We start from the raw sequence: 25,618 nt of genomic DNA on the forward strand, positions 1-25,618 counted from the left end.
TTAGACTAAATCTACACTTCTGATGCAGTAGACATCTTCATTAAAACAAACATACAAAAACCTCACACAGAAAAGATCACCTTCTTTTCCTGCAGTTCTCTCATTAGGGAAAAATTTGAAGTTTGCCATGGAAATTGACCTATGAGGATTAACTAGTGGATTTCATGACCTCAATCTAAACTTAAATAAAATCTTAGGAATTCATCCCCAATATCTGAGGCAGATGACAAACCTATGTTCTGGGTTGATATTATTTAAAACAGAACACTTTCATAAACTGGATTGAGAATAAACATATTATAACCTTATATAACACTCTACTTTGAGTCTTCTTGGTGTCACAAAAGCATAAATGCACAGTTATAATCTCGGACATGATAAAATTAAAGGAAACAAGAACTCTAAAATTAAGATAATCCATTTTCAGAATGTTTCAATCTCCAGAGAGGTTTACTCTAGAAGTTAAAATATGAATCTAAAAATACAAATTAGGAGTTTGTTAGTAGTCTTAGGCAGAAATCGGAGTAAGTTAAAACACTGGGCAAATGTACTTTGTACATCAAAGTCAGAATAGATACAAGTAAAGAAAGTGTTCAGTGCTTGTCCATTTATTTTACTGATAAAGGAATGGGGCCGAGAGAGGTATGGCTACACTTTTCCATTCACAGAGTCAAATGTGCAAAACACAATGGTTAATCACTTCAGAAACAAACTTACTCAGAACTGGGAGAGGCAGTCAGAATTACTGCAAGGAACACAGAAAATAAAGATGAAAGAAAAAATGCGGAAGGAGGCCATAAGCAAGCACCCGTGGCCCATATCCTCCATAACTTTATTCCCTCAGTTTGTTCTTCGTTTCTCTGGAGTCTTCAATTTAAAAAAAATGTTTTGGTTGACATATACTTTACATAAAGAAATGTACACAAATTTAAAGTGAACAACTCATAGCCTGGCCGGTGTGGCTCAGTGGTTCAGCATCAACTTTTAGTCCAGGAGATTGAGGTTTGATTCCCGGTCAGGGCATATGCCTGGGTTTCGGGCTCGATCCCCAGCAGGGGGTGTGCAGGAGACAGCCGATCAATGACTCTCATCATTGATGTTTCTATCTCTCTCCCTCTCCCTCTCCCTTCCTCTCTCTGAAATCAATAAAGATATATTTAAAAAAAAAAAAAAAAAAAGTCACAATCCTTAAAGTTCCAGGACAGCTTGAGATTCAAGACAGTACTTTCCATAAGTTCATTCAGGATTTCATGGAAATTTCCCAAGTGCCAGGAGTACTTTGGGTTAGTAAAAAAAAAAAAAAAAAAGACAATCTAATTTATTTGGCCTGACTAGAAGAAGGGAGTGTAAATCATCCAACTCATAACTTTCTCACAGTTTACAAACAAAGATCGGGAATGCTATATATTCAGCCTAGAATTATCAAGAGACTTTGATACTGAATTTTCAGTAAGGACTAAAGAAAGCCCTAAATTTTGAAAATATTTATTCTCTAATTTTTTATTTTAAACTAATGATGGGATAATTGCTACAGCTGCCTTTTGGATCTTCATGAATGAAAAGACCCCTGAGACTAAGATTCAATAATTTGATTTTGTGTATATATACTTAATTTATGTGTTCATCCCAGACAATATCAGAGACTGCAGTTTGAAATATATAATGGAAATACAAACCAAATACACCACAGTCTCTGTACCTTTTATATTTTCTGTTGTCACTAGAAGTTATTTTGAAGTCATTGGGGATTCCTGTGTTCTCACTATATATATATTTTAAGTATGTCTTTATTGATTTCAGAGAGAGAAAGGGAGAGGGGGAAAGAGAGAAACATCAATGATGAGAGAGTCACTGATCAGCAACCCGGGCATGTGCCCTGACCAGGAATCGAACCTCGATATCCTGGATCATAGGTTGGTGCTCAACTGCTGAGCAACGCTGGCAGGATGCTCTCATATTTTAAGAAGAAATGAGCAGAATGAAATTATCTTCAAGCACATACATATATCGTACATTTTTAAATTAGGTGAAATGTGAGCATCAAACTTTAGGCCATAGTGCAAAGAGGAAATAAAAAGAGGAATGGGAACACCTGAATTTAATATAAAGGACTTATTTCCTTATCTGAAAGAATTACTGTGTGACATACGCCCAAAGGGTTACAGAGGACATGCTTAGGAAGTCAGATGCTTTACCTAAATCTAGAAGAGCCAGGATGATCATAGTGAATAATGTGTGTAACAGAAACTCTATAAACAAAGTTTCCAAGAAAAGCAGAGATTGAAGAATAGAGCTTTCTTTTAAATATAAACCATTTTATCTGCTATTTTCCAAAGTCCAAAATCTGAGAATTGACCAATGTACAGTAGGTATCGTTTTTACATTTCAGCAACAGAAATCAGGCAACTTTAAGGATGTTATATAATCTAGGATCCTATGATCTTACATTTTTGGTGAAAATAATTTCTCTGAGTGATTGCAAATGAATGAGATAGTTTGTGGAAATCCACACTATCAAAAATCCTTACCTGGGCTCCCAAAGCCTCAATTGGGTGCTTCAATAAACTATTTTCAAGTACTATCTTTCCAATTTACCTTATTAGTCTGACCCAGTTTTTAAATATCCTTAGTTCAAAAAGTTCCTTTCTATATTTAGACTAAATTTTTCTTACTGTAATAAATGAAAAAGCCAACTGAATTTATCTGGCCTTAAGTGCAAAAATGACTTATATACAAGAAACGATAAAAATATACAACATTCAACACGTTCAACATATTATTTTATGATAGCTATAGATTTGTAACTACTGCTACCTTAGACAGAAATAAACAAAAATTAAAATTCATCAGTAACATTAAAGTTAAATGCTTCTGTGGAAAAAGTGGTTATTTCTGTAACTCTACTTAAGTATAATACAAATAATTCACATGGACACACAAGTTACATAGTAAGCTATACTAATACTCTATAATGATTAAAATCATTATATTGAGCTAATCTATTTCCAAACAAAATTTTAGCTAAAACATCTTACCTCATTTCTCATTATTCTCCAAAGATTTAGTGTAATTCGGCCAACAATATTTATCTCACTCATTGTATCTGATCCATAGTCATCTCTTTCAGCTGCAAATCTGTTCTCAATTTTGTCATCTGTAGAAATAAAAACAGACTACAACAGGACTCACAGAAACCAAATTTCTAAGCAAATTATGTCAAAGAAAATGAGAATAAATATTAAAGATGAAGATTAAAGATGAAATGTAATTCATGGTCTCTCTTGTTTAGACTTAGAGAATCACTACTTTGAGTAACAAAATCATTTTTTCTTCCCTCTTTAAGTTATGAAAGAATTTTGTGAAATAAATGTATTTAGAAACTATACATCTTTTAATATCAGTATACACACACACATATTGAAAAAATAATAAACCCTTTTCTCCTGAAATTTGGTAACTTTTGGCGGCGCTATTTATTTTTTAATCCTCACCTAAGGATATTTTTTCCATTGCTTTTCAGAGAGAGTGGAAGGGGGGAAGAGAGAGAAACATCGATGTGAGAGAGACACATCGACTGGTCACCTCCTGCATCCTTGGCCAAAATCGAACCAGGGGCCCTTCAATCCAAGGGCCAACACTCTATCCACTGAGCCAAACTGGCTAGGGCTGGTGGTGCTATTTTTATGAATACCTAAGGCTACAGCATGTTTGGTGTTAGAATGAAAAATGTCATTTCTTGGGAAAAATGGTAGTTTTTAATCTAAACAATTCTCTGAAAATCTGTTGACATCTATTAATGATGTTCATATTCAGGATGAAATTCTCTTAACTGTATATGAAGATGAAGAGTTCCTCTTCTAGCAAAGAGAGCTCTGAGTCTAGTTTCTTAATTTTGTAGTTATATAAAAATTTTTTTTAAAAGTGCTTTAGAAACTATAGTTTTGATATGGCTCTTATTATTGCCCCCCTCTTAAATCAGAATAAGACTTTTGGGGAAGAGCCTAAAACATAGAACCAGTTACAAATAAAATAAAATTATGGTACATCAAGTAAAAAAAATGTTATGTTCTGCCCTGGCGAGGTGACTCAGTTGGTTGGAGTGTCATCCCATACACCGAAAGGTTGCAGGTTCAATTCCTGGCCAGGACACATACCCACCTAGGTTGTGGTTGGGTTATGTATCAGAGGCAACTGATTGATGTTTCCCTCTTACATCGATGTTTCTCTCTCTTCCTCTCTAAATAATCAATAAAAACATATCCTCAGATGAATATTTAAAAAAAAAAATGTTCTCATAATGATTATGAAGACTATCCCATAATATAGACTTACAATAAAATGCTGGATGAAGGAAGCATAATAAAAATGGGATATATGTATGATTAAAGTTACAGTATATATAAAAAACAAAAACCGCCTGGCTGGGTGTGGCTCAGTGGTTGAGTGTTGATCCAGGAGACTGCAGTTCGATTACTGGTCAGGGCACATGCCAGGTTGTAGGCTTGGTCCCCAGTTGGGGGTGTGCAGGAGGCAGCCAACAGATGACAACTCTCTCATCGTTGATGTTTCTCTCTCTCTCCCTCCCTCTCCCTTCCTCTCTCTGAAATCAATAAAGATATATTTAATAAATAAATAAAAAACCTATATCTGTATATAAAAAATGACTAAAAGGAAAAAAACATACTAATGATACATACTAATGATATATATATGTGTTTGTGTGTGTATATATGAAATAGTGAGATTGGGGTACTTTTACTTTTGATTTTTAAATTTTTTATAATGGAGTTATGATATATCTAGAACTTATAAAATTTAATATTAAAAATTAGGCTAGAACAATAGTACCTTTAAACATCTTGCCTTTATTTACTTTGTAATTTGCTCTGTAGATGACCTTTAAAATGTTTATAGTGCTACATACCTGGCACCCGAGAGATCATCTGACATAAGTTAACACTTAAGGCAGCAGCCCTTTGCAAGAGGTAGCCCCAGGAATGCATCTGAATCTCATATCCTAGCAGAATATCAGGATCATACCTAAAGAAGAAATGAAAAAATTAAACAAGGACCACACATTTATATTTAAATTAGGGAGACTGGGAAGATATAAAATTATTAACAGTTCAAGGAAATATAGAAAGAAACAAATGATTGTGACAAGAAGATAATAGGTTTAGTTTTACTTATTTAGTATCACTTTATATTACTTTTAGGGTTTGCCATCTGAGGAGGTAAATATTAAGAATAGAAAAATTAAGTTAATAAAACTCTGTGAGTATGCATCTATATTTTATTCAATTTTATATTTATCATCCAGCACTGTACATTATACACAGAGTTAACATTTAAGTATTGATCAGACTAAGAGTTTCATTGCATTACCTCACTTAATTCTCATATCTATTACCCATTTACAGATGAGGAAACTGAAGTTTAGAGAGATACATTAATTTGCTTGAGACAAAAATAGAGAGCTGACCGACTCCAAAGCCTATGCTCTTAAGAAAGCCTGTGTTGAGTAAGTACTCAACAAAGGTGGTGCAAGAATGGAATACGCTTTTAGGGGGTTGTTTGGGCAAATACAAAGAAATTACAGAATTGAAATGTTGATATTTAAGCATTTTCTTCTCTTTATAATAATCCTATCATCTTCTAGAGTAAGAACCAAAAGTTAGTTTTATTTTGTTTACTGCCTTTTTTCTTAATGACTAGTATAATTCATGTTATAGACATTTAAGTAAATATTACACTTGCAAATAATCGATAAAATTCTTCAAGTTGGCAGGTAATCCTGTTGTTGGGAATATACCTAACAAGACGAAGACAAGCATACAAAGCCCTGTGACATTACTGGACTTGTGCTGGCATACAAAATGGTATTGACAGAAACTCTTACATTTTCCTTTTGCTATGCTGCTTGACAAAATAAAAGTGTAAGCACAAAAGCGTCTGACATGTTGATGACAACCTCTGTGAGAAGATAAAAGGTAGGACTGACAATGGCAAGACTCAAATGGATGGGAATCCATCCAGTCACCAGTGCTATAAATACTAAGAACAGATTCTTTTTTCCTCCCTAAAGTAGTGGGTAAGTAGCATATCATTTTTGATGCTCTGACATTTAATTTAATTTTGTTTTGTTGAAAACATTTTCTGGTTTTCTAATTTTCAAAAAGGCTTACGTTAACCTATTTTGGATTCAATCAGATGTTGAGTGCATAGAATATCATCTTGATCTTTAATGCAGAATACCGTCTCAGTATTAGAGGTTTTACAAGAATTCAACTATAAAGTTCAATTAAATTTTGCAAGAGTTCAACTACAGAAAGGATTGAGTATAACAACATGCTCATGGACAGCTTTTATCTACACATCAGGATTCAGAGAGTATTTTCTAGCCTGATTTAGGCATCTAAAAACCTAAAGCTAGCAATGGGCAGAAATATTAAGTTCCTGGAAAAGTGAAGCATTTAATAAGAGAGTCCATGGCTACCCAGAGTAACATTCTTGAGAAAATGGGAAAGATTCACTTAATTATTTTATTTTTAAATTAAATTTATGAACAGATTGCATTCTAAAGCTTTTTGGAAACACTGGTTTGTTTAGAACTCAGAAAACATTTTCTTAGGGGGAAAAAAAGATGTTTATTGAAATGGTGGTTGGCCTCCAAGGTGGAAGCCTATTTAATAAATAAGTTTAGTATAGTTTCTCATTATTTCACCACCACAGAAAAATCATACTAAAATCCAACTGGGAAACTAAGCTAAGAGGCTAAGCTAATATTTCTCTTTCACTGACTCCTGAATCTTGAGAATAAAATATTTTTTCCTAACCCTAACCTGATAGAGGTGGTGGGAGGTTAGGGCAAAATCTTTCCAGAGATAACTCCATTTTCAGGAGCAACAGGAAGGGGATCTCTTCCTTCTGCCTACTTTCATCTATATTAATCAGCAAAAGCACAAAAGTATTCTCTTAATAAACACTGGAAAAATCAGGAAATACAAAATTGTACCTCTTTATTATATCTGCAATTTCTTGAAAAAGTGCCTTCTCATCAGCAGCATAAGTAACTTCTAGTCTTGTAATTCCAGATCTAATAAGTAACGGGGTCTGAAATCTGATATCTAAGAAATAAATAAAATGTATATTATATATAATTGTGTAATACTGTTCCTCACTTTAAAAAAAAAATTTGTTGACTGATTTGGGGGCGGGGAGAGGGAAACATCGATTTGTTGTTCCACTTACTTATGCATTTATTGGTTCATTCTTGTATGTGCCCTGACAGGGAAATAGAACCTGCAACCTTGGCGTATTAGGACGACGCTCTAACCAACTGATCTACCCGGCCAGGGCTGTTCCTTACTTTTGAATGAAATTATGCTACTGAAATACTTCGAATTAAGAGTGTTCCCCCATGTAAATACATAATTAACCCAATTTCTTAAAAAATTTCTTAAGAGTTTTCTAGTATAAACCTTTAAGAAAATTCAAAAATTCTAACTTCTTATTTTTAGTTATTTTCCCGAAAAGTCTACATTCACAAAATTCCCCAGATAACATGTTGCCTGAAAAGAAATGTTATTACTTCATTTCTGTCTTTACTCTTCCTGTAGGAAGAGCTTTGCTTAGTAGAGAATATTTTATTCAGTGGTATTCTGGAAAATGTTTACAATCACCTCTCTGGGTGGGGGGAAGCCCTGATTCATAGTGCTTGCCTATTTCCATGATGTAAAGTCTTCCCACCATAGCCGATTTCAAACTACCAATGTGATATCAACTAGGTCAAAATAATTCATGAAAATGTCATGAAAAAATTCATGAAAAAAAGAAAAGCCATGAAATATTCATTGGCTTGTGAGCTGGTACAAGCCAGTTTAAGCATACCACTGATTAAACTGTAAGTTCCTATATAATTTTGTTCAGTACTTTTCAGTTGACTGATTTCATGTATTACCATTTAAAACAGAGGGACATTTGGTATTTTATAAAACACCTTATATAGTATACCATATAAAGAACCTCTGAACCAAAAGTGTATGTATTTAGGAAGAGATATAAACAAAATCAGAATATATCTTAGAAGTCTCTTATAAACCATTAATTTATCATAGTAAATTCTTAAAGCAAACAGAAGCTCTGTATTAGCAGCAAAATACCAGCATTGCACACACAGAGTGTCTCCCCAAAATTTACATACACTTTAACAGCTGATAGCACAATTTTGAAAACAAAATGTATTTTAATAAATACTGACTTTATAATTATTCAAAGTGTATATATATATTTTTTGGGACACCCTATGTAAGAAAGATTGTCCATCCAACCTAGAGATACATAATCATTTGATTTCAGTATGAACAATTAATATTTTATAAAATAATATTTACAAGAAATTATTCTAATTGGAAATTTTATTAAGATCTTTATATTGTATTGCTTCTGACTTCTGACAATTATTCAAGTAAGAATAATAAATCTAGGAAAAAGCCATACACAACACTTCTTACTCCCACGTCTCAGCAATTTAGAAAGGAGTTCCTTACACTGGCTTGGTTTAGAACTCCGGCACACAGACTGCCCCATTTACAGGTTCATCCTAGGGCACACAGGTATAAAATTAATAAAAATGAACACTACCTTGACTGGAGACTGTCTTGTCTTTATCAATCACTATTACACCTGTGAGTTCTGTTTTGTCTGTGTTTGGTAGTGGCGTATCAGATGAGATGCAGTAGAACAGAGCACAGATTGGGTCAAATTCAGGATCTGGTTCTAAGTCTCGTCTAGTTCGAGCATGTAACTCCACACTGATTAGGGTAAGATTCTGTATCTACAAAAGGAAATTAAAATATGTTTTTAAACACATTTAAAACATGCTGAAAAAAGTATGTTTCACTAAGACTCTAAGGAAACGTAAAATTATAGAAAAAATGGCCACCAAGGACGCAGTCAGTTTAATCTCTATAGATTAAAATTAAAAATTTTCACTTTTAAGATTAAATTAAATCAACTCATGTTTTCCTTTTAGAAAATTTGCTTATATTGTAATTTCTCAATGTCAAAACATATTTAAAACTACTTGTTTAAAATACATGTACTGCCTTTCAATTCTCAATTCCTGTTTGAACGACTAGTCCAAGTAGTTATATATTCAAACCAAAGTTTGTTACCTTTTACTATCTACCCAGTTAACTATAGTTTTACCTACAGTGTAAGTTAAAAGAAGAGATTTTTATAGTTTAAATTAAAAAAGATTTTTTTAAAATTTGAAGCTCCTACTTATTAATTCTTTACTACTTGAGGGCTACTTAAATTTAGACTTTTGTATATACTAGGTAAATTGTTACAGTTTTCCTGGGGGGGAAAAAACAACAACAAACCACATAAGAATTGTATGGCATCAACTACACAATAGCCAGGCTTTTGTCCATGCACATTTTCTTTGACATACGATGTAAAAATGTAATATTTTTCTTTTAAAACTTATTTTCCTATGCTAATAAAAACTTTTCTTAACTGCAATCCTTAGTTCTCTTTCTAAAATCAAGGCACAGTAAATAAAAACTCTGGGTAAAAAACCCCAAAATGTGATTACAGCTGGAATTATAGCCATCATTGTACCAGCAAAGTACACATACCTAGCAATGGAAAACAGTAGACTATAGTTACAATACTGGTATTATTCAGATCTTACACATTTAATAAAGGATTTGTATTTTGTATTTATCTTGCATGCCAACTGTTGAAGAAATATAAATGCAAGTCTCTCACCAGTGATAGAAACAGAATCTGGTAAATCTCTTTGGTAGACAATTCAAAAATACCTTTCAAATTAAAAAATGGACATATCCTTTGATCCAGTAATCCTCCTGAGAATATATCCTGCAGATATACTCATACATTTAGCCACATTATAGGCACAAGAATGTTCACTAAAGATTATATTTCCAGTCTTCTTTAAACTATAAAAGACTAAAGACTAAACTATAAAAGTCTAAAAATCAATTTAGGACTTTCATAAATTATGTGGTGTTCATAAAGGCCACACACAATGAAATAATCTGTAACCTTTGAAATTTTCAAAAGAATAAGCCAGATCTATATGTTTTAAAATGGAAAGATCACCATAAAACACTGATAAATAGAACCACTGAGTGCAGTATGCTTATACTTATGTAATAAAGGTTAAGCATATTCATAGATAATATCTGCAAGACATAAAATACATAGACCTGCTTATTGCCTGTAGGGAAGGACACTGCTTAGTCTGAGGTGAAAGGGAAGCTTACTTTTCACTGTAAATCTTTTTGTCCTGATTGAAAATTTTCCCATGTACACGTAATACTGTATGCATTCACTAGTAAATTATTGGTAAATTCTTAAGTACTTTTTAAAATATAAAAACATTAATCATCTGTGTATAAGGTATAAGGAATAATAACAAATATCCACAAATCCACCACTTTCCTTAAAAAATATGTTGCTGTTTCTATTTAAAAAAACAAACAAAGCCTGGCTGGGCGTGGCGCAGCGGTTTAGCGTCGACCTGGGATCCAGGCAATTGGCGTTCGATTCCCAGTCAGGGCACATGCCCCGGTTGTGGGCTCGATCAATGACTCTCTCATCATTGATGTTTCTATCTCTCTCTCTCCCTCTCCTTTCCTCTCTCTGAAATCAATAAAGATATATTTTAAAAAAACAACAAACCAAAACAAACCAAAAGACAAAAACAAAAACAAAGATAAAAAAAAAATCAAACCATTAGGGGAAGCTCGGGCAAAGAACTTTTAAAAGTATACTCTAGGACTGTTTGATTTTTTATTTTTTAACAATAAGCATGTATTAATTTAGTAAATACAAAAATGGGAAAACTCTCCTTAAACTCAAACAAAATGAAACCAAAAAAGCCCAGTTTAAGTAGAAAAAAAATCAACATGTGGAAAGGCTATGAAGGAGACTGAAGAAATTTCAGGTCAGAAGAGTCTTGAAGGTTTATTTACTAGGCCAAATTTCACACTCAAATGTTATCTTTCTATTCCTTGATATAAAATGCATTATGACCTTAGAGGTGTTTTTTTTTTTCAAGCAAACATATGGAAAGAAGAGACTAAGAGAGATTTACTCAATGTAACTAGGAAAGAGATAGGTAAGAAAGGAAGACAAGGATTACAATACTTTTCTTCTGCATTGAATATGCATATGCAGAAGGGAGAGATTAGCCCATGGTAATGGTAAACAGAAGAAAAATGCTATGGGCACAATTTTCTAGAAAAAGGAACAGACCAGAGATTTTTTTTGGGTTCATTGCTAATTTGACCACCAGGTGGCTGTTTGGAGTGTGAGAAAGCCTGTTTTGGGAAGAAGCTATGAGCAACATGTCAGACCTCCCAAGTGATTTTAACTTCAAGGCGGCTCATGGTTCTGAAATGGGATTATGCAGAATAAAGTAACAGTATAAGAAGAAATTTGTGTTTTTCAAATAATAAAAGAGTAATCAAATTTAACAAGTCTTTTTGCTAGAGTCTATCAAATTTGCTTTACTAAATATATTTTTGCCCAGTCGGCATGGCTCAGTGGTTGGGCATCAACCTACAATCCAGGATATTGACGTTGGATTCCTGGTCAGGGCACATGCCCGGGTTGTGGGCTCGATCCCCAGTGGGGGGCGTGCAGAAGGCAGCTGATCAATGACTCTCTCATCACTGATGTTTCTATCTCTCCCTCTCCCTTCCTCTCTCTGAAATCAATAAAGACATATTAAAAATAAATTAATAAATAAAATTTTAACAAAGTATTTTAATTTTTTAATTTGGAGTGTGTACTTGATAAAATATGTATTCCTGAGTTTATTAATTTATCTGAGATTCAGGGGATAATACAGCGCTAGGTATAAAGCAGGAACTAAATGCTGTTGAATAAAGATGTACAAATAAATATTTAGGAAGTCAGACTGTATTCCAATCTAATTCTAAAAAAGTGCAATTCTTAGTTCAAATTTAGGGTAAAGTGAGGACAGTATTTAAAATTTTTCTTAGTCTATGCTTATCCAGTCCTTAGAACAGTTTAAGAGAATTGACTTCAGAACAAAAAATTAAAAAAAAATTTGAATTCTCTGCTGTGAAGGCAGAGACATAAAGCAACCCTATAAAACAGCATTATCCATTAGAAATGCAATGAGAGTCACATACCTAATTTTAAATTTTCTAGTAGATACATTTAAAAAAAGTAAAAACAAGTTAAATTAGTTTTATAGTTCTAAGTTGCTTCAAACATATTTAAAGGCTTTCTAATAAATGAGTCAAGTATCAATTTCTAGATCTAAGCTAGTTAAATTTAAAATTTAAAATTCAGTTCCTAGACATATAAGCCAAATGGGAAGTTCTCAATAGCCACATTGCTAGTGACTACACTGACAGCATAAGAATAAACAATAAAAATATACTCTAATTTCCACCTTACTGCCAGTCAGATACGTGTTCCTGAGTTGTGTTTTCTCTAATAGAGATAAATTTATAGTGACACACACATATTCTCCAGTCCATTCTGTGACTGATGTGCATTTTAAAGACAACCTCCTACTCTTTGGCGTTTGGCCTGTGCAGGGACGGTAACTGGGTTACATAGAGATAATGTGAACAAATGAATGTAGCAAGCACTAATCCACTGAGCCAAGCAAACAGAAAATACAGGTAAATGTTTGGAATGTTATATAACATCCTAACAATTCAGAATAAGAGATTTTTCTAATAAACTATTTTCTAATTTTACCTTTTATGAACTGAATTTGTTATAAGATTTGTGCAAGTTGTGAAATCACAAAGCAGTCTCAATAACTGATGGTTGCTTTAAAAGTTTCTCTTATTTTAAATAAATATATGAATATATAAAATAGTAAGAATTATAAGAAAAGAATGGTTAACAGGTATAAAATTCAATGTATTACTCCCTCAGTAAAAAGTTTCCATACTGTTCCACATCATAAAACATAGGAGTTAAACAGTGAATGTGTCCTTACTGTTGCAATTTTACCTCATGTAAAGCTTTTGCTTCCTGTAAGTTTTGTATGCTGACTTTGAAACCGTAAGTATTGTTTAAAGATGGTCCATCAATCTGAGAAGTTTCTTTCTTTGGGGTATTTACTGCTGCAAATTGATTCTATTAAAAGAAACACAACAACACAGAGCCAGAAAAAAATAAATAAGCAATCATTTTCTTTATTTTGACTACTTATTCCTACTTAAATAAGATGCTTTATGTGTTTAGTAATACATGATAAACTACTAATATCTCTTTAAGTCCAAAAAGAAACCATAAGTATTTTATTAACATTCTTTTCACGTTAGTAATTCAAGATACCAGAACTGGATATATGTAGAAATAGTTGATATAATCTGCAAGCAAACCATATGTTGATCTTTGATTTACAAGCCCGAAATATTAAAAATAATAGTTTTGTAGAGACTTGACATTTATACAACATGGACATTTATCTTGACCCTTACTGGAAATATGATAAGCAAGCAAGGTATTTGCAAAGATTTGGCTAGCTTATAAAAAGATTTGAAGTTTTGGATTTGTATTTTACCCTACCACAACATGTGTCTGAAAAATGAATTAAAACATAAATAATCTTCAAGGGTTTAGAAAGAACTGAATCTTTCTATTTTAAAAAAATTATTTTTTCTGATTTTCAAATCCATTAACCATTTATGTTCACAACACACTGGTACTTGTTTTTAATATAAACACCTTGTAATTCAACAATACTGGTTTAAAAAGAAAAGTTTTAAAAAAGTATTTATGATCTTCAAATACAAGTACTAAAATATATTTTATGTAATTCATGATAGTTATGAGAAGTGGATAACATGGAAGTGATTTCTATCATATATTTCCAAGGATACATATTTAATGTATACTTTTTTCACATAACCATGTATTTTAAGTTTTACCATATTTTTAGTATTTGAATAAAGACATTTATGATATTTCAGAGTTTCAATAATAATGTTGTTTTCCTTTGTTATTTAGTAACATAAACTGAAAAAAAAATCAATAATGTTATATTTGAGAAAAAAGTAATAAACCAAGAAAAAGGATATATTTTTGGTGGGATCAAAAATCACTTACTTGAGCTCTGCTGTCATTGGACTGTTCTGATACTGCCAGTAATCAGTTAATGTATTTGTATCCTCATAATCCACATTTGGCTATCATATTCACTTTCTCTGTAATATTTGTATTTACATATAAGAATCTTTTAGATCCCAACAACAAAAAGAAACTAAAAAAAAAATTAGGCAATTTCTTGTTGTCTCAAAGACATGTAAATAAAATGATGCAAAAATATAATAAAATTTTAAAAAATTGAGACACAAAGTTATCAATTATCTAACTGAAATCTAAGAATAAGAATGGATCTTCCACTGATCTTTAAATATGTTTAGCATAGTTACCTTTGCTTGTGTTAAGAATATTCTTCTACGAGTGTCAGTATTACTTTCTTTCTTATGACTCAATTTCTGGGATTTTGATTCTGGAGAAAGAAATTTCATATTTAACATATATATCAAAATTATGTGCTTCTGTTTTTAAAAAACTTTTTGTTGTTCTAAATTCTTAAGTAACATTTGTATTACCCTACAAATTCTCTCCAAAGACTTAATAAGTAACACTAATTCAATTCAATCTCCTGATCCCCACCAAAATCACTTAAATTTTATTTTAAATAAAAACATTTAGATATTAATGACTATTTTACTTCTTAGTCATTATCTTAGGGAATCACTTAATTCATTTATTCACTTATTTATCAAGTATTTATGAAGATGAGGAAAAGACAGAGTCTATATCCTCATGCGGTCTAGAGAGAAGCAGACATTCATCAAGTACATATAGGAAGATAAAATTATAACTGGGGTAGATACAACAAGATAATACAATTGGGAATTTTTATATAGTCAGGAGGTTAGGAAGGCCTTTTTGAGCTGAAATAGAAAGATGGGATAGTATTTACTGAGAGATTTTCCCTGATTATCGAGCCAAAGACCAAGAAATTGCTAACGGTAAATAAGAAGGCTAGGGCAAAAGAAATGGTGAGATGATGACAGCTTAAGATTATGATGGTAGCAGTAGAGGTAGAGAGATCTGTGTAATTTAGGAAACTAAAAGGTTACAGGATTTGGTAGTGGACTGAAAACCACAGGTTGGGCAGTGAGGGAATCGCAATTGTGTAGGAGTTATAAATAATCCCATTTTTCTGACTTGTGTACCTCAGTGAGAGAGAGATGTGGTACTATTCATTAAAATGAAGAAAACTCAAATAGGACCAGATGGATTTCTATGTGTGGGCATGTGTGTTAGGTGCTTGGTGGTGAATGTATGCAGTGAGATCACTGACTTTAAAAAATACTGACCGTGGGGTGCCTTTGAGCATTAAAGTAGAAATGCCAAATAGGCAGCTGGGTGACAGTTCTGAGAAATTTACATTTGTGTGTTATCTGTAGGAATCCTGTGGGTAGGAATTAGATCATTTAAGGAGAGAGAATATAAAGTAAGTAAAGAATAAAGAAAGCTTAAGGCTAAAGGTAAGCCTTAATAAATTCCAACATTTAGATAATAATGAGAATGTAGATAAACTTCAAAGGAAAGCAAGTAGGAAGAACCAGAGAAGTAGGAAGAAAAGCCAAGAGGAGAAGCAGCTCTGAGAATTAAGGTGTGGTCAATAGGACAATGGCTGCTTAGAGGGTATGTGATAGGAAGAATGAAAAACATCCATTGGCTTTAGCTACATGAAGGTTATATAGCAAGAGCCATATTGGTGAAATTATGGGGCAGAATCCAGCCAGAATGATTGAGAAATGAGTACAAGGTAAAGAAATGGAATTGTCCCATTAAAGAGATCTTCTTAAAAATTTGGCTTTGAAGGAGAGTAGAAGCTGGTGGTTCTAAGGTCAAAGCAGTTGTTTGGCTTTGTTTCTATTTTAAAGGGCAAGAGAGGCTTGGATATTTATGAAAGGGAAAATGGGAATAGGAAAAATCAAGTTGAGAAGGTAAGGTTTCTTAGAGGGCGCCTAGAGTTCCCAGAAGCAAGAAGATAGGATGAAAGCATGTGTAAGTAGATTTCACAGCAGAAAGCTAAAAAAGTTAACGTGATGATGTCTTTCCAAGACATGATAAAACGACAAAACTCTCATTAGCTGAGCTAAAATTTCATTTAAAAAACCCTTATTTTCATTAATGTCGTCTAATACTGTTTTCATTTTTAGTCTTTGAAGAGCAATTATGAAGTCTGTTATTTATAAACTTACCTGTTGATAAAGGGCTAAGGCCAGTTGCTTCAGGAAGCCTTTCCAGAAGTTTTCTCTGTATGATTGGTGTACTATGAAGGCAAAGTGACTCATGTATCCCAGTTTTTGCCCTAACATTAATTGGAGATATCACTAGAGGCTCCTGAGGCTCACTGCAGGGGCTTTTCTGTATACCATCTTTTACTGGCTTTAAGAAGTTCTCAACAGTCAGGGAACATAGTTCCTCTACTGCTGCTAAGGGTCTGTCATCTCCATTCAATGGTTTGGAATCTGGGGATACTGCTTGCTGCCAAGGCGGAATTACTGGAGAATCAGGGGAGCTATAACTAGCATAATAGTCATCATCATCATCATCTTCATCTTTCTTAGGATTATTTGCAGAAACAACTGGTGGCAACGTCTGACTTCCACTTGCAGTTCGACTATATTCTGTGGTTGGAACTTGTAAAGCAATCTCAGAATTATCAACATCTTCCTTGGTATGTGCTGTAGTGGGGTGTGTATGTGGAGTTGTATCCATTTTTGGAGGCACTGCAGGTTTGTCATCTGGGTTAACTGAAGAGCTGAAGTTCTCAGCAGATTTTACAACTCCAGCTGGCTCAGTTTTAGACAGTTTCTTGGAACGTTCGTATTCTTCTTTGGCTTGAAGCCATACTTGAACCAGTTGTCGACTTGGGGCACATTTACAAGGCATAATCACAATTTTTTTATCTTCCACCATTTTATGGCTATTACTTGACCCTTTATTGACAAATGCTTGGCCATTACGGAGGGGTGACCCTGGTCTTGGGTTTTGAGTCATTGCCGAGAATGCTGTTTTCCACAGACGAAGTCCTTCCAATGAAAAGTCTCCCTCAAACTCAGCTAGATCATTTGGAAGTCGAGTTTCTACCATGAGAAGCCGTCCGCCAATCTCTCTATAAACAACATATTTTAGAACAACTGTTTTGTCTCAGAGCAATTACCAAAAATATTTAGCTCCCTATTCTAGAGATTTTTAAAGTCCCTTTGGAGTCTTAAAAATGCCCATCTTGCCCTGGCCAGTGTGGCTCAGATGGCTGAGCATTATCCTATGCACCAAAAGGTGGCTGGCTGGTTCCACTCCCAGTCAGGGCACATACCCAGCTTGCAGTTCAACTCCCAGCTGGGGTGTGTGCAGGAGGCAGCTGATTGATGTTTCTCTCACATTGATGTTTCTCTGTCTCTCTTTCTCTCTCTCCCTTCCTCTCTCTAAAATCAACAAAAATATATTTTAAAGAAATGCCCATCCCTTTCTTCCCTTTCCATACTCCCTTACATACACATATTTTGTGCAGGTATTATCTTTAGTCTCAATATGCTTTTCCTCAGATGTATGTGACTACTAAATTAATTTCCTTGGGAAAATAATCATTAATACCAGAAAAATAAGGTATTATTTGTTTTAAGTGCCCACAAAGGCTTCTTTTCTTCGAAGAGATGGCACAAACTCATCAGATTCTTTTCTTCTAACTCATTTTAAATAACTTTCCATTGTTACCACATAGAAATAAAAATGATGGAGGAATCTGTCATTGGAAACTATATCCCTGGATTTTACCTATAGTCTCTTTCTACATTCTCTAGTATTTATAGTTTAGCAAGGCCAGTCAGTTCAAACATATCTTTGTACCTGAGCACCCCCTCCCCAATTCCCTCAAACTTAAATCACTCACAGTTGAGGTAAATTACCATAATTCTTTCTCCTCTTTACATGGCAAGGTTTAACACTAACAAAAAAACAGGAGTTGGCAGAGTCCACAGAATGCAAAGCTTAAATGCTACTAATGTATGTATATATACGGAATCACTAATTAAAAGGTAGCCTAGTTTCCAATAGTTATAAATATTAAGCTAAACCTTTCCCTTCCTTTAACATATCTCTTTGTACTATTTCTGCCTTCTGTAGCAACATAAGTCTATTTTTTCTTCCTTGTGGTATGGTATGTCTTTCATGAATATGAAGACAGTTCTTAAGATTTTTCAATTACTTCTCTTTGGGCATGGTTTCCCAAATGTCCTGGTCATTCTCTAGACAAAACTCAATGAACTAGATTTTTTCTGATTTGGAGTTGAAGGAGGAACATCAGGGTTACCACAGTTCCTTTTCCCCTTTATATGGGAAAATTGTGGCCCTTACTAGTTAACTCTAGGTGCAACCATTCAGGTAGTCTGTGAATTTTCTTAATGAGTCCATAATTATGAATAGTTTTCACAATGATATACTACTTACATAACTAGGATCTAGCACCCTCCCTGTATCTACCTCCCAGCTATATGAAAAATTAAAAGCAGAATTATTGCTACTGAAGGAAATGAGTAAATATGCCATGTGACCATACCCAACTTAATATCTTGATACAGAAATTATAATGAAACCAAAAATAAAAAATGGTAAACTAAGCTTTCTTGAATATTGTCTGCAGCATGGTAATTGCTGTAACTCATGCCAAATACATAACAAGAGCCTTACATTTTATAGTAATCCTACTTTTAGGGCTATAAGAAAAAACTCCAAAATACAAGAAATGCTTTAAGAAGAAGATACTAATCACATAATTATCTGTAGTGGCAAAATAGAGAACAACATTTCTGTACAATAATATACATGAGAGAATATTATGCAGTTATTAAAATGATAAAGAAACTCATAAATTTAGAAAATGTTTATAAGTGTAATGTTAAGTGAATAAATCTGGATACAATACTGTGACTATACATTTCATAAAATAAAAACTGTATGTTTTTAAAAATCTAAGAAAACCTATTAAAATATTATTAGTGATTGCTACAAGGTAGAGAAATGGTGTGATTTTTGTCTTCTTTTATACTTTCTAAATTTTCTATAATGAATACATAAATTTACATTAAAGAGTTTTTCAAAAATGACTATCATCCTATTTCAGCTGCAGAACAAATGTCAAAGTTAGACAACAAATATACAGAATATAGAGTTAATGACTAGCACATGATAAGTTAACTAAGAATTAAAAAGATGTGTAGGCTGAGGTAGAAAAAAATACTTCGATTAAAAAATACACCATGACTACTGATAAAAGTTAAAGCCTCCAAATAATGGAAACAAATGTCTAAGGAACAGATATTTGTATATTCTAGCAGTGAAACAGAGAGTCCCACTCATAATAAAAGACCACATGGTGGTATTAAGCAAAACAAGTAAACAAAAAAACACAGTATGTTGGGGAAGGATGTTTCTGTCCTACACTTCAAGTCCTTAGAGGAGGGAACTTCTATCCGATATTTATGATCACTTTTTCTCACCCCCTTCTTAAAGGACTCCTGCAGGAATTACTGCTAATCTGCTGAGTAAAAGCCTGACATTGTGTGTGTGTGTCTTCTTAAGGAACATGGTGCTGCTAAGGGCAGTGCACCCATGTAGTGTGGCCTCTTGCCTTAGTTGGCTTTTCATCTCTTTCCACCATTTCGATTATGCAGGGTCTGCCTCAGCAGTTCTAGCCAACCTCTTCTGCTTCTGGCTGGGTGGCTGAAATGAACTGCTTCTCTCTGACACTGGTTAGGTAAATGGGATCAAAGACAAAAGGAACAGGACGAGAAAACCATCACTTAAACCTGGATGAAGTCATGTTCCCCAACTTAGCTCTCATTAGATATGCTCTACCCTAGTGATACAGGGGGTACAGGGTACCTACTTAATTACTAGTTTATAAATAAACCAGCACTGTGACCCCTGCCCATTTTGCTGTTAGCTATATGTTTGTGTATGTATCTCTGTTATCACTTCTCTGAAAAGATTCTTAAAAGAATGAAGAGATAATGGGGGATTAATTCCATCTTGTACCCTTAATAACTGTACAAACTAACAATAGTAACAATATGACTAAAGATGCTGTCAACAAGAAAGTGGTGTATGTATTATAGAAACAAATTAATCGTCATTTAGAGCAGGGGTGGGGAATGTCCGGCCTTTGGGCAGTAATCATTTGGTATGGCCCTGCCAAGGCAACTACAGACAGGACTGGAAATTCAATAAATCTAGGAGCTTTATTCATAGCTAACTTTTAAGTTGATAATTTTGTATGGCCCATGAATGATGTTATAAATATCCAAATGGCCCTTGGCAGAAAAAAGGTTCCAACCCTGATTTAGAAATATATCATAAGAGTACTTAAAATGCTCGTTTTCAAACACTTTAAAAAAATAAAGATCTTTTTAAAAATTATGAGAGTTTACCATTCTAGAAATAAATACCATTGTAAAAATGGTAACACTTTAAAAGTATTATAACATCCTTCTTAATGTGGTATCAAGTTACAGAAAGCCTTTGCATCTCTAATCCTTAATGGAGACAGCGTTAAATTACAGTAGATCCAAAACCAACACGTATCAACTTAAAAGAAATTTCTCTAGGTGTAGCATTCAGCTTTTCTGTGAATTTTCTTACGTCCAAATTATGAATAGTTTTTATAATGATATACTACTTACAAATACAGTATCAGTAAGAAAACTAGCAATCAGGTACCAAATGTTATATACATTATAATTATTCAGAGAGACCCAAGGGAAAAATATAATTTTGATTACCTGGGCTTTTCTGGTACATCAGAAGGATTACTGCAAAATGGTTCCTGGTAAATAGTTTCTGAAAGGTCGTGATCCAACAAGGTTGCCATTATTTCTTCCCTACTTGGTGGGGACATAAGTGGTTTCAGAATGTGAGCAGTTCGAGAGGTGAAACTGCCATTTTTAGATTGTGAGGGAGAGCTGGCAGACCTCGGTGAACTATCAGGAGTTGGTGTCAATATATCATTATTTCTTGAAACATACAATTCTAAATCCTCAGAGGCAGCATCCACAAGTTCACCATCAGGGGAGGATAGTACTGTAGTGAAAGAGGTATTGACTGAGTCAAGAGACTGTCCCATTTCTTTTCTGGTATGACCTTGAATCCAGTCTGAACTGCCAGGCTGTGAGAGGCTAAAAAACACTTCTTTGCTTACTGAACTCCTATTCAATCTGGATTTTTCATTTAGACTGTCCTCTGCCTGCTGGATACAGAAAGAATCTATTATTGAATTCGACCGAGTTGTTAAAGGACGGAAGCTATTTTTCCATTGGTTGTGGCGATGATTCTCGTTGCTCTCTATGGATGATTTCTCAAACAGTTCAGGACTAAGAGTACTAGATCTAATCCATGAAGATGAGTCCGAGGCATGATGTTTGCCTTCATCACACTTCTGGTTATCATGACTTAAAAACTCAGTTTTTTCTATAGCTTGTCCTGGGAAAAGATCCTGAACTGCATCACTTAGGAACTTCTGAGGCAAATTCTGATCAGCGGGGACAAACTGACTCCCAGAATAAAAGCTACAAAATCCAGTTTGACCAATTGTATTAATATCAAAATTATAATTATGTTCAGGAGACAAGCTGTCTTCAAGTGAATAACAACTCTCAAAACCTGGATCTGAAAAAAAGATGGGACTATCATCCGACACAGAGTTATCCAACCGGCCAGAGTTTTGTAAATTTTGGGAGTCTGCTTTAAGAAGTTTGGGGATTTTTTCTTTAGGTTTTGTACTTCTGGGAGTTCGAGGTTTTCTTGGAGATGTTACTGATCGTGTTCGTTTAGTTGTTTTGTTATGCTCAAGGGGAACAGAAATATTTTTGTTTGGTTGATGTTTATTAGGTAATGGGTCTTGCATAATATTTGCATTTTGTGCTTTCTGCTGTCTTTTCTGTAACAATTCTTTTAGAACCGCCAGTCCAGACTGTCCTTCACTAAATGCTGAAGGTGTTGACACATTTTGACTTTTACACTGGGAAAGTGCTTTGGTTTGTGAAATTGCTTCTGACAATGATCTTTGTTTTACCCTTTCAGGTTTAAAATTTGACATACCTAAAATAAAGCCCCTCTGTTTTTGTTCCCATGCTATTTGTTTGATTGGACTTCTCAGGGAAGTTACAAAGCAATTATTAGGCATTTGGCTTTCCTCTGACGCTGCATTTCCTGGAGAACAAGTTTCACTGTGCTTTGACTGTTCTGCCATGCACACAAGCTGCTGCTGACTGTCTTTGCAATGCAAAAAATTAGGGGCATACGCCTGGTCTGGCTTTGACTCTAGGGAATTACGATATTCATTTAACTTTCCGAAGGACGACAAATAGTTCTTTTGCGCATTTGCGTTCTCTTCTGTCTTTGGAGATATTATACCCGAAGATATCTGTGTATTCTGTGCAACCTGAGACAAATGGTTGGAAAGGTCAAATATATTTTTCTGAATCAAAGTTGATTCCTTTAGAGTAAACATAGCACTTTGATTATGAGACCTCTGAACATTAATTTTTGAGATTCCAGGTCCCAAAGAATTAGAAACAACTGAAGGATGCAAATCATCTCGAGAACTGGGGAATGTTTGCAAATCTACAGGCTTCTTGCTTTCTAAGAAAGAAGAAAAGCAGCCAGATAAATTCTGTTGTGCATGAATTCCAGTGGTTTGGGGAACAGAAAGGGGATGATCTACAGCAGAGCCCATTACTGAAACATCTTTCTGTTTAAAGAGTAGTTGAGAATCTCCAGAACTATGTGAGGTCTCAGACACATTCTGTTTCAGCACAAGCTTAACTTCGGCACCAGACTGATATTTTAATTTTTCATCTTTAAGTGTTATGTGCTTTCTCGATGTACCTTTCTCATTTGTTTTTTGTTTCTGTTTTGCTCTTGGTTTCTTTTTCCCATCATCTACTACTTTATCTGTCTGATTTCGTTTGTTTCTTTTCTTAGTAACTACAGAGGGATTAACAAGCTTTGTTTTTGATTTCTTCGCCTGCGTTCTTGCCCGACTACTTTTTTCTCTACGGGGATTAAGAGTCTTGCTATTATATGCATTAGGACCCTTAAAAAGCATTGTTTCTTTATCTGCAGCAGCCATAATTTCTTCAGCTCTTGGATCTGTGGGAGACCAGCAGCGAGGTGGAGAAGAATTTATAGGACTTGTGCTTCTCTCAGAAAGAAAACCTAGTTTAGACATAACATCAGTATAATTCAAGTCACAGTCTTCGGTTTCAGCATTATAAGATGGTGAGGGAGGAGAAAGAATAGCATGTGAACGTTTTTTCCGGAAAGACAAAGTCCTTTTAATATTTTCACTGTTTGTTCTTTGTTGCTTACCAGTTTTTTTCTTAGCAGATTTATGTTTTGTTTTTCTTCTGTGACTTTTCTTTGGTGTTAATGGATAAATGGGGTATTTGGTTGCAGGGGAGTCAGGAACTTTTGGCCAAAAATCCTTCAAAGGTGCAAGTTTTTTATATAGTTCCATTTTTTCCTCTGTTAATATTACTTGTTTTTCTTTAGAGTCTATTTTTCCTAGCTTCACAAGCATATTTTTCCTCCCTCTAAATCTATTAATAATAATATACTTTATAATGACAGGGGGCAGCTTTTTAGACATTTTTCTTCTTTTTCGGGATTTGAGAGTTCCATCTAAACTTTCACCAACTTCCATGGGATGAGGTAGACTAATTTTTGAGTTGTGTGTTACAAAACTTGACTCACTATCTTCAGTCTCATAATTTACCTTGCGTTTGGCTCTAAGGGTGTACTTATTTCCATACAATCCAAAGGACTGCTCAGTTTCTAAGGTTCCATCTCCAAAGTGACAGTCTATAAAACCGTCTGGAGGTGTTTTATTTTCAAAAGCTCCGCGGGTGACTTTAGTTAAATCACTGGCCAACACATTATTCTTCTCAGAATTACTACTACAAGGATTATTTTGTACATAATTATCTTTTGTGGGGCCAGTCTCACTAGTTTTGGTAGAAGTCTCTTGATGGCCTACAGGTTTCTTTCTATTCATTTTCAACCGGGACTGTTTATTACTGGGTTGTAGTTTATACGTGACAGGAGAGAGTTTCTGTGGCCTACTGAGACAATTAGAAAGAACAACACTGGGAAAAAACATATAATGTGCTGCTTGCTGGCTGAGATTTGGTTTTTCTGTTTTATGTTCTTGAAATTCTTCATATCTAATTTTAAGTTTATTTAGTCCGCTTTCATCAGCAATGCTATCAAGAGAATGTACCATAGTTCTATTCTCCCCTGAGCATGATAGCAATTCACAATTTTCAGTTAATGATGAAGGGAATAAATTGTTCAGAGCTGTGCTGTTTCCCTTTTCATTTCCTTCAGAAGATAATTTATTTTTTGAATGACTTAAGTCAGAAAAGTTTAAAGAATTTTTGCCCAATGTACTTTCGCCAGTGTGACGGTTTATGTGTATAAAAGGGGCATCCTTATCGATTTTTCTAACGTTTGTATACTTTCTACTTGGTACTTGTCTTGTAACAGATGGCATATCTTCTTCATAATCAAAAATACTACTTTCACAGGAAGATACTGGGAGGATATCTTTCTTACTACTTTCTTTATGAGAGTTTTCTGAATGGACAGTACTGCTTAAAGATCCAGGGTATTTCACAGAGTAAGTGCTTTCATTGGTAAAAGAAGCAACTGAATGATCTAGACCTTTTTCTGTATTGTTTGGCTGCGAAAGGTCTTCAATTAAATCTTCCTTGTTCAAAACATGGGAAGAAAGGGCACTTGTGTGTTTACACTGAAAGGTAATCTTAGCAGAAGATGGGGGTTCTAATGTAGCAGCATCTTTGTGAAAGATGGAAGGTTTTACTGATAGCTTGCTTGCTGCAATCACAGAAGAGTGGGTTCTAGAATTTTCATTGTCCAATGGATTGTCTGAAATGAAGTGAAAGAGAATTTATTTCACTTATACTCTTTAACTTTTAAAATATTTTCCCACACCATGATACTATCACCATAAGAAAATTATATGAAGTTTGTATGTTAATATGGTTATCTCAACAAAAAGATTACTCCTAGCATCAGGATAAAAGCTCAAACTAAGTAACCAAGAGTTAGTTACATCTGATTATTAGTCATTATTTTAAACATATATTCCTTTGATTGGAAATTGATTAATTAATATCCAGTGCCTTTTGGAGGAATAAGGGTAAAATACTGTCACCTTGAAAATTTTTCATAAAATAATGTGCTGCTTTCACTATCACTTCAAATAAGTTGAGCATACTTCTTATAGGTTCTTAAGCTACTTAAGCATTAACATGAAAAATTGAATAAAGTTTATGAAGCTTCAAGTCAGTGATTAACAAATGTCATCCTCTTAAAAATGAGAAAGAATAATTTACCTACATTCTCTCAAATGAAAAAATTCTGGAGGACAAAACCTAACAGTACTGTAACAGCCTCACTTAGCTAACTACATAGGAAGTGA

General features: G+C 34.0%; 1 protein-coding gene across 6 annotated transcripts in view; it reads right to left on the reverse strand.

Annotated features, from left to right (window-relative positions):
* The window catches only part of REV3L (REV3 like, DNA directed polymerase zeta catalytic subunit), a 127,180-nt gene that overhangs the window by 26,692 nt on the left and 74,870 nt on the right, over nucleotides 1–25,618 (reverse strand). For all 6 annotated transcript variants that reach the window (XM_087817555.1, XM_087817556.1, XM_016217485.2 and 3 more), the window contains 8 exons: nucleotides 20,898–25,062; nucleotides 16,317–17,233; nucleotides 14,463–14,542; nucleotides 13,036–13,161; nucleotides 8,644–8,836; nucleotides 7,016–7,127; nucleotides 4,925–5,040; nucleotides 3,036–3,154 (listed from right to left, as the gene is read on the reverse strand). In XM_087817555.1, the coding sequence (XP_087673681.1) occupies nucleotides 3,036–3,154; nucleotides 4,925–5,040; nucleotides 7,016–7,127; nucleotides 8,644–8,836; nucleotides 13,036–13,161; nucleotides 14,463–14,542; nucleotides 16,317–17,233; nucleotides 20,898–25,062 (5,828 nt within the window). The remainder of the gene's footprint in view (nucleotides 1–3,035; nucleotides 3,155–4,924; nucleotides 5,041–7,015; nucleotides 7,128–8,643; nucleotides 8,837–13,035; nucleotides 13,162–14,462; nucleotides 14,543–16,316; nucleotides 17,234–20,897; nucleotides 25,063–25,618) is intronic.

The sequence above is a fragment of the Miniopterus natalensis genome, chromosome 5, assembly GCF_054644295.1.
Source record: "Miniopterus natalensis isolate mMinNat1 chromosome 5, mMinNat1.hap1, whole genome shotgun sequence".
In the NCBI taxonomy this organism is placed as follows: Eukaryota; Metazoa; Chordata; class Mammalia; order Chiroptera; family Miniopteridae; genus Miniopterus; species Miniopterus natalensis.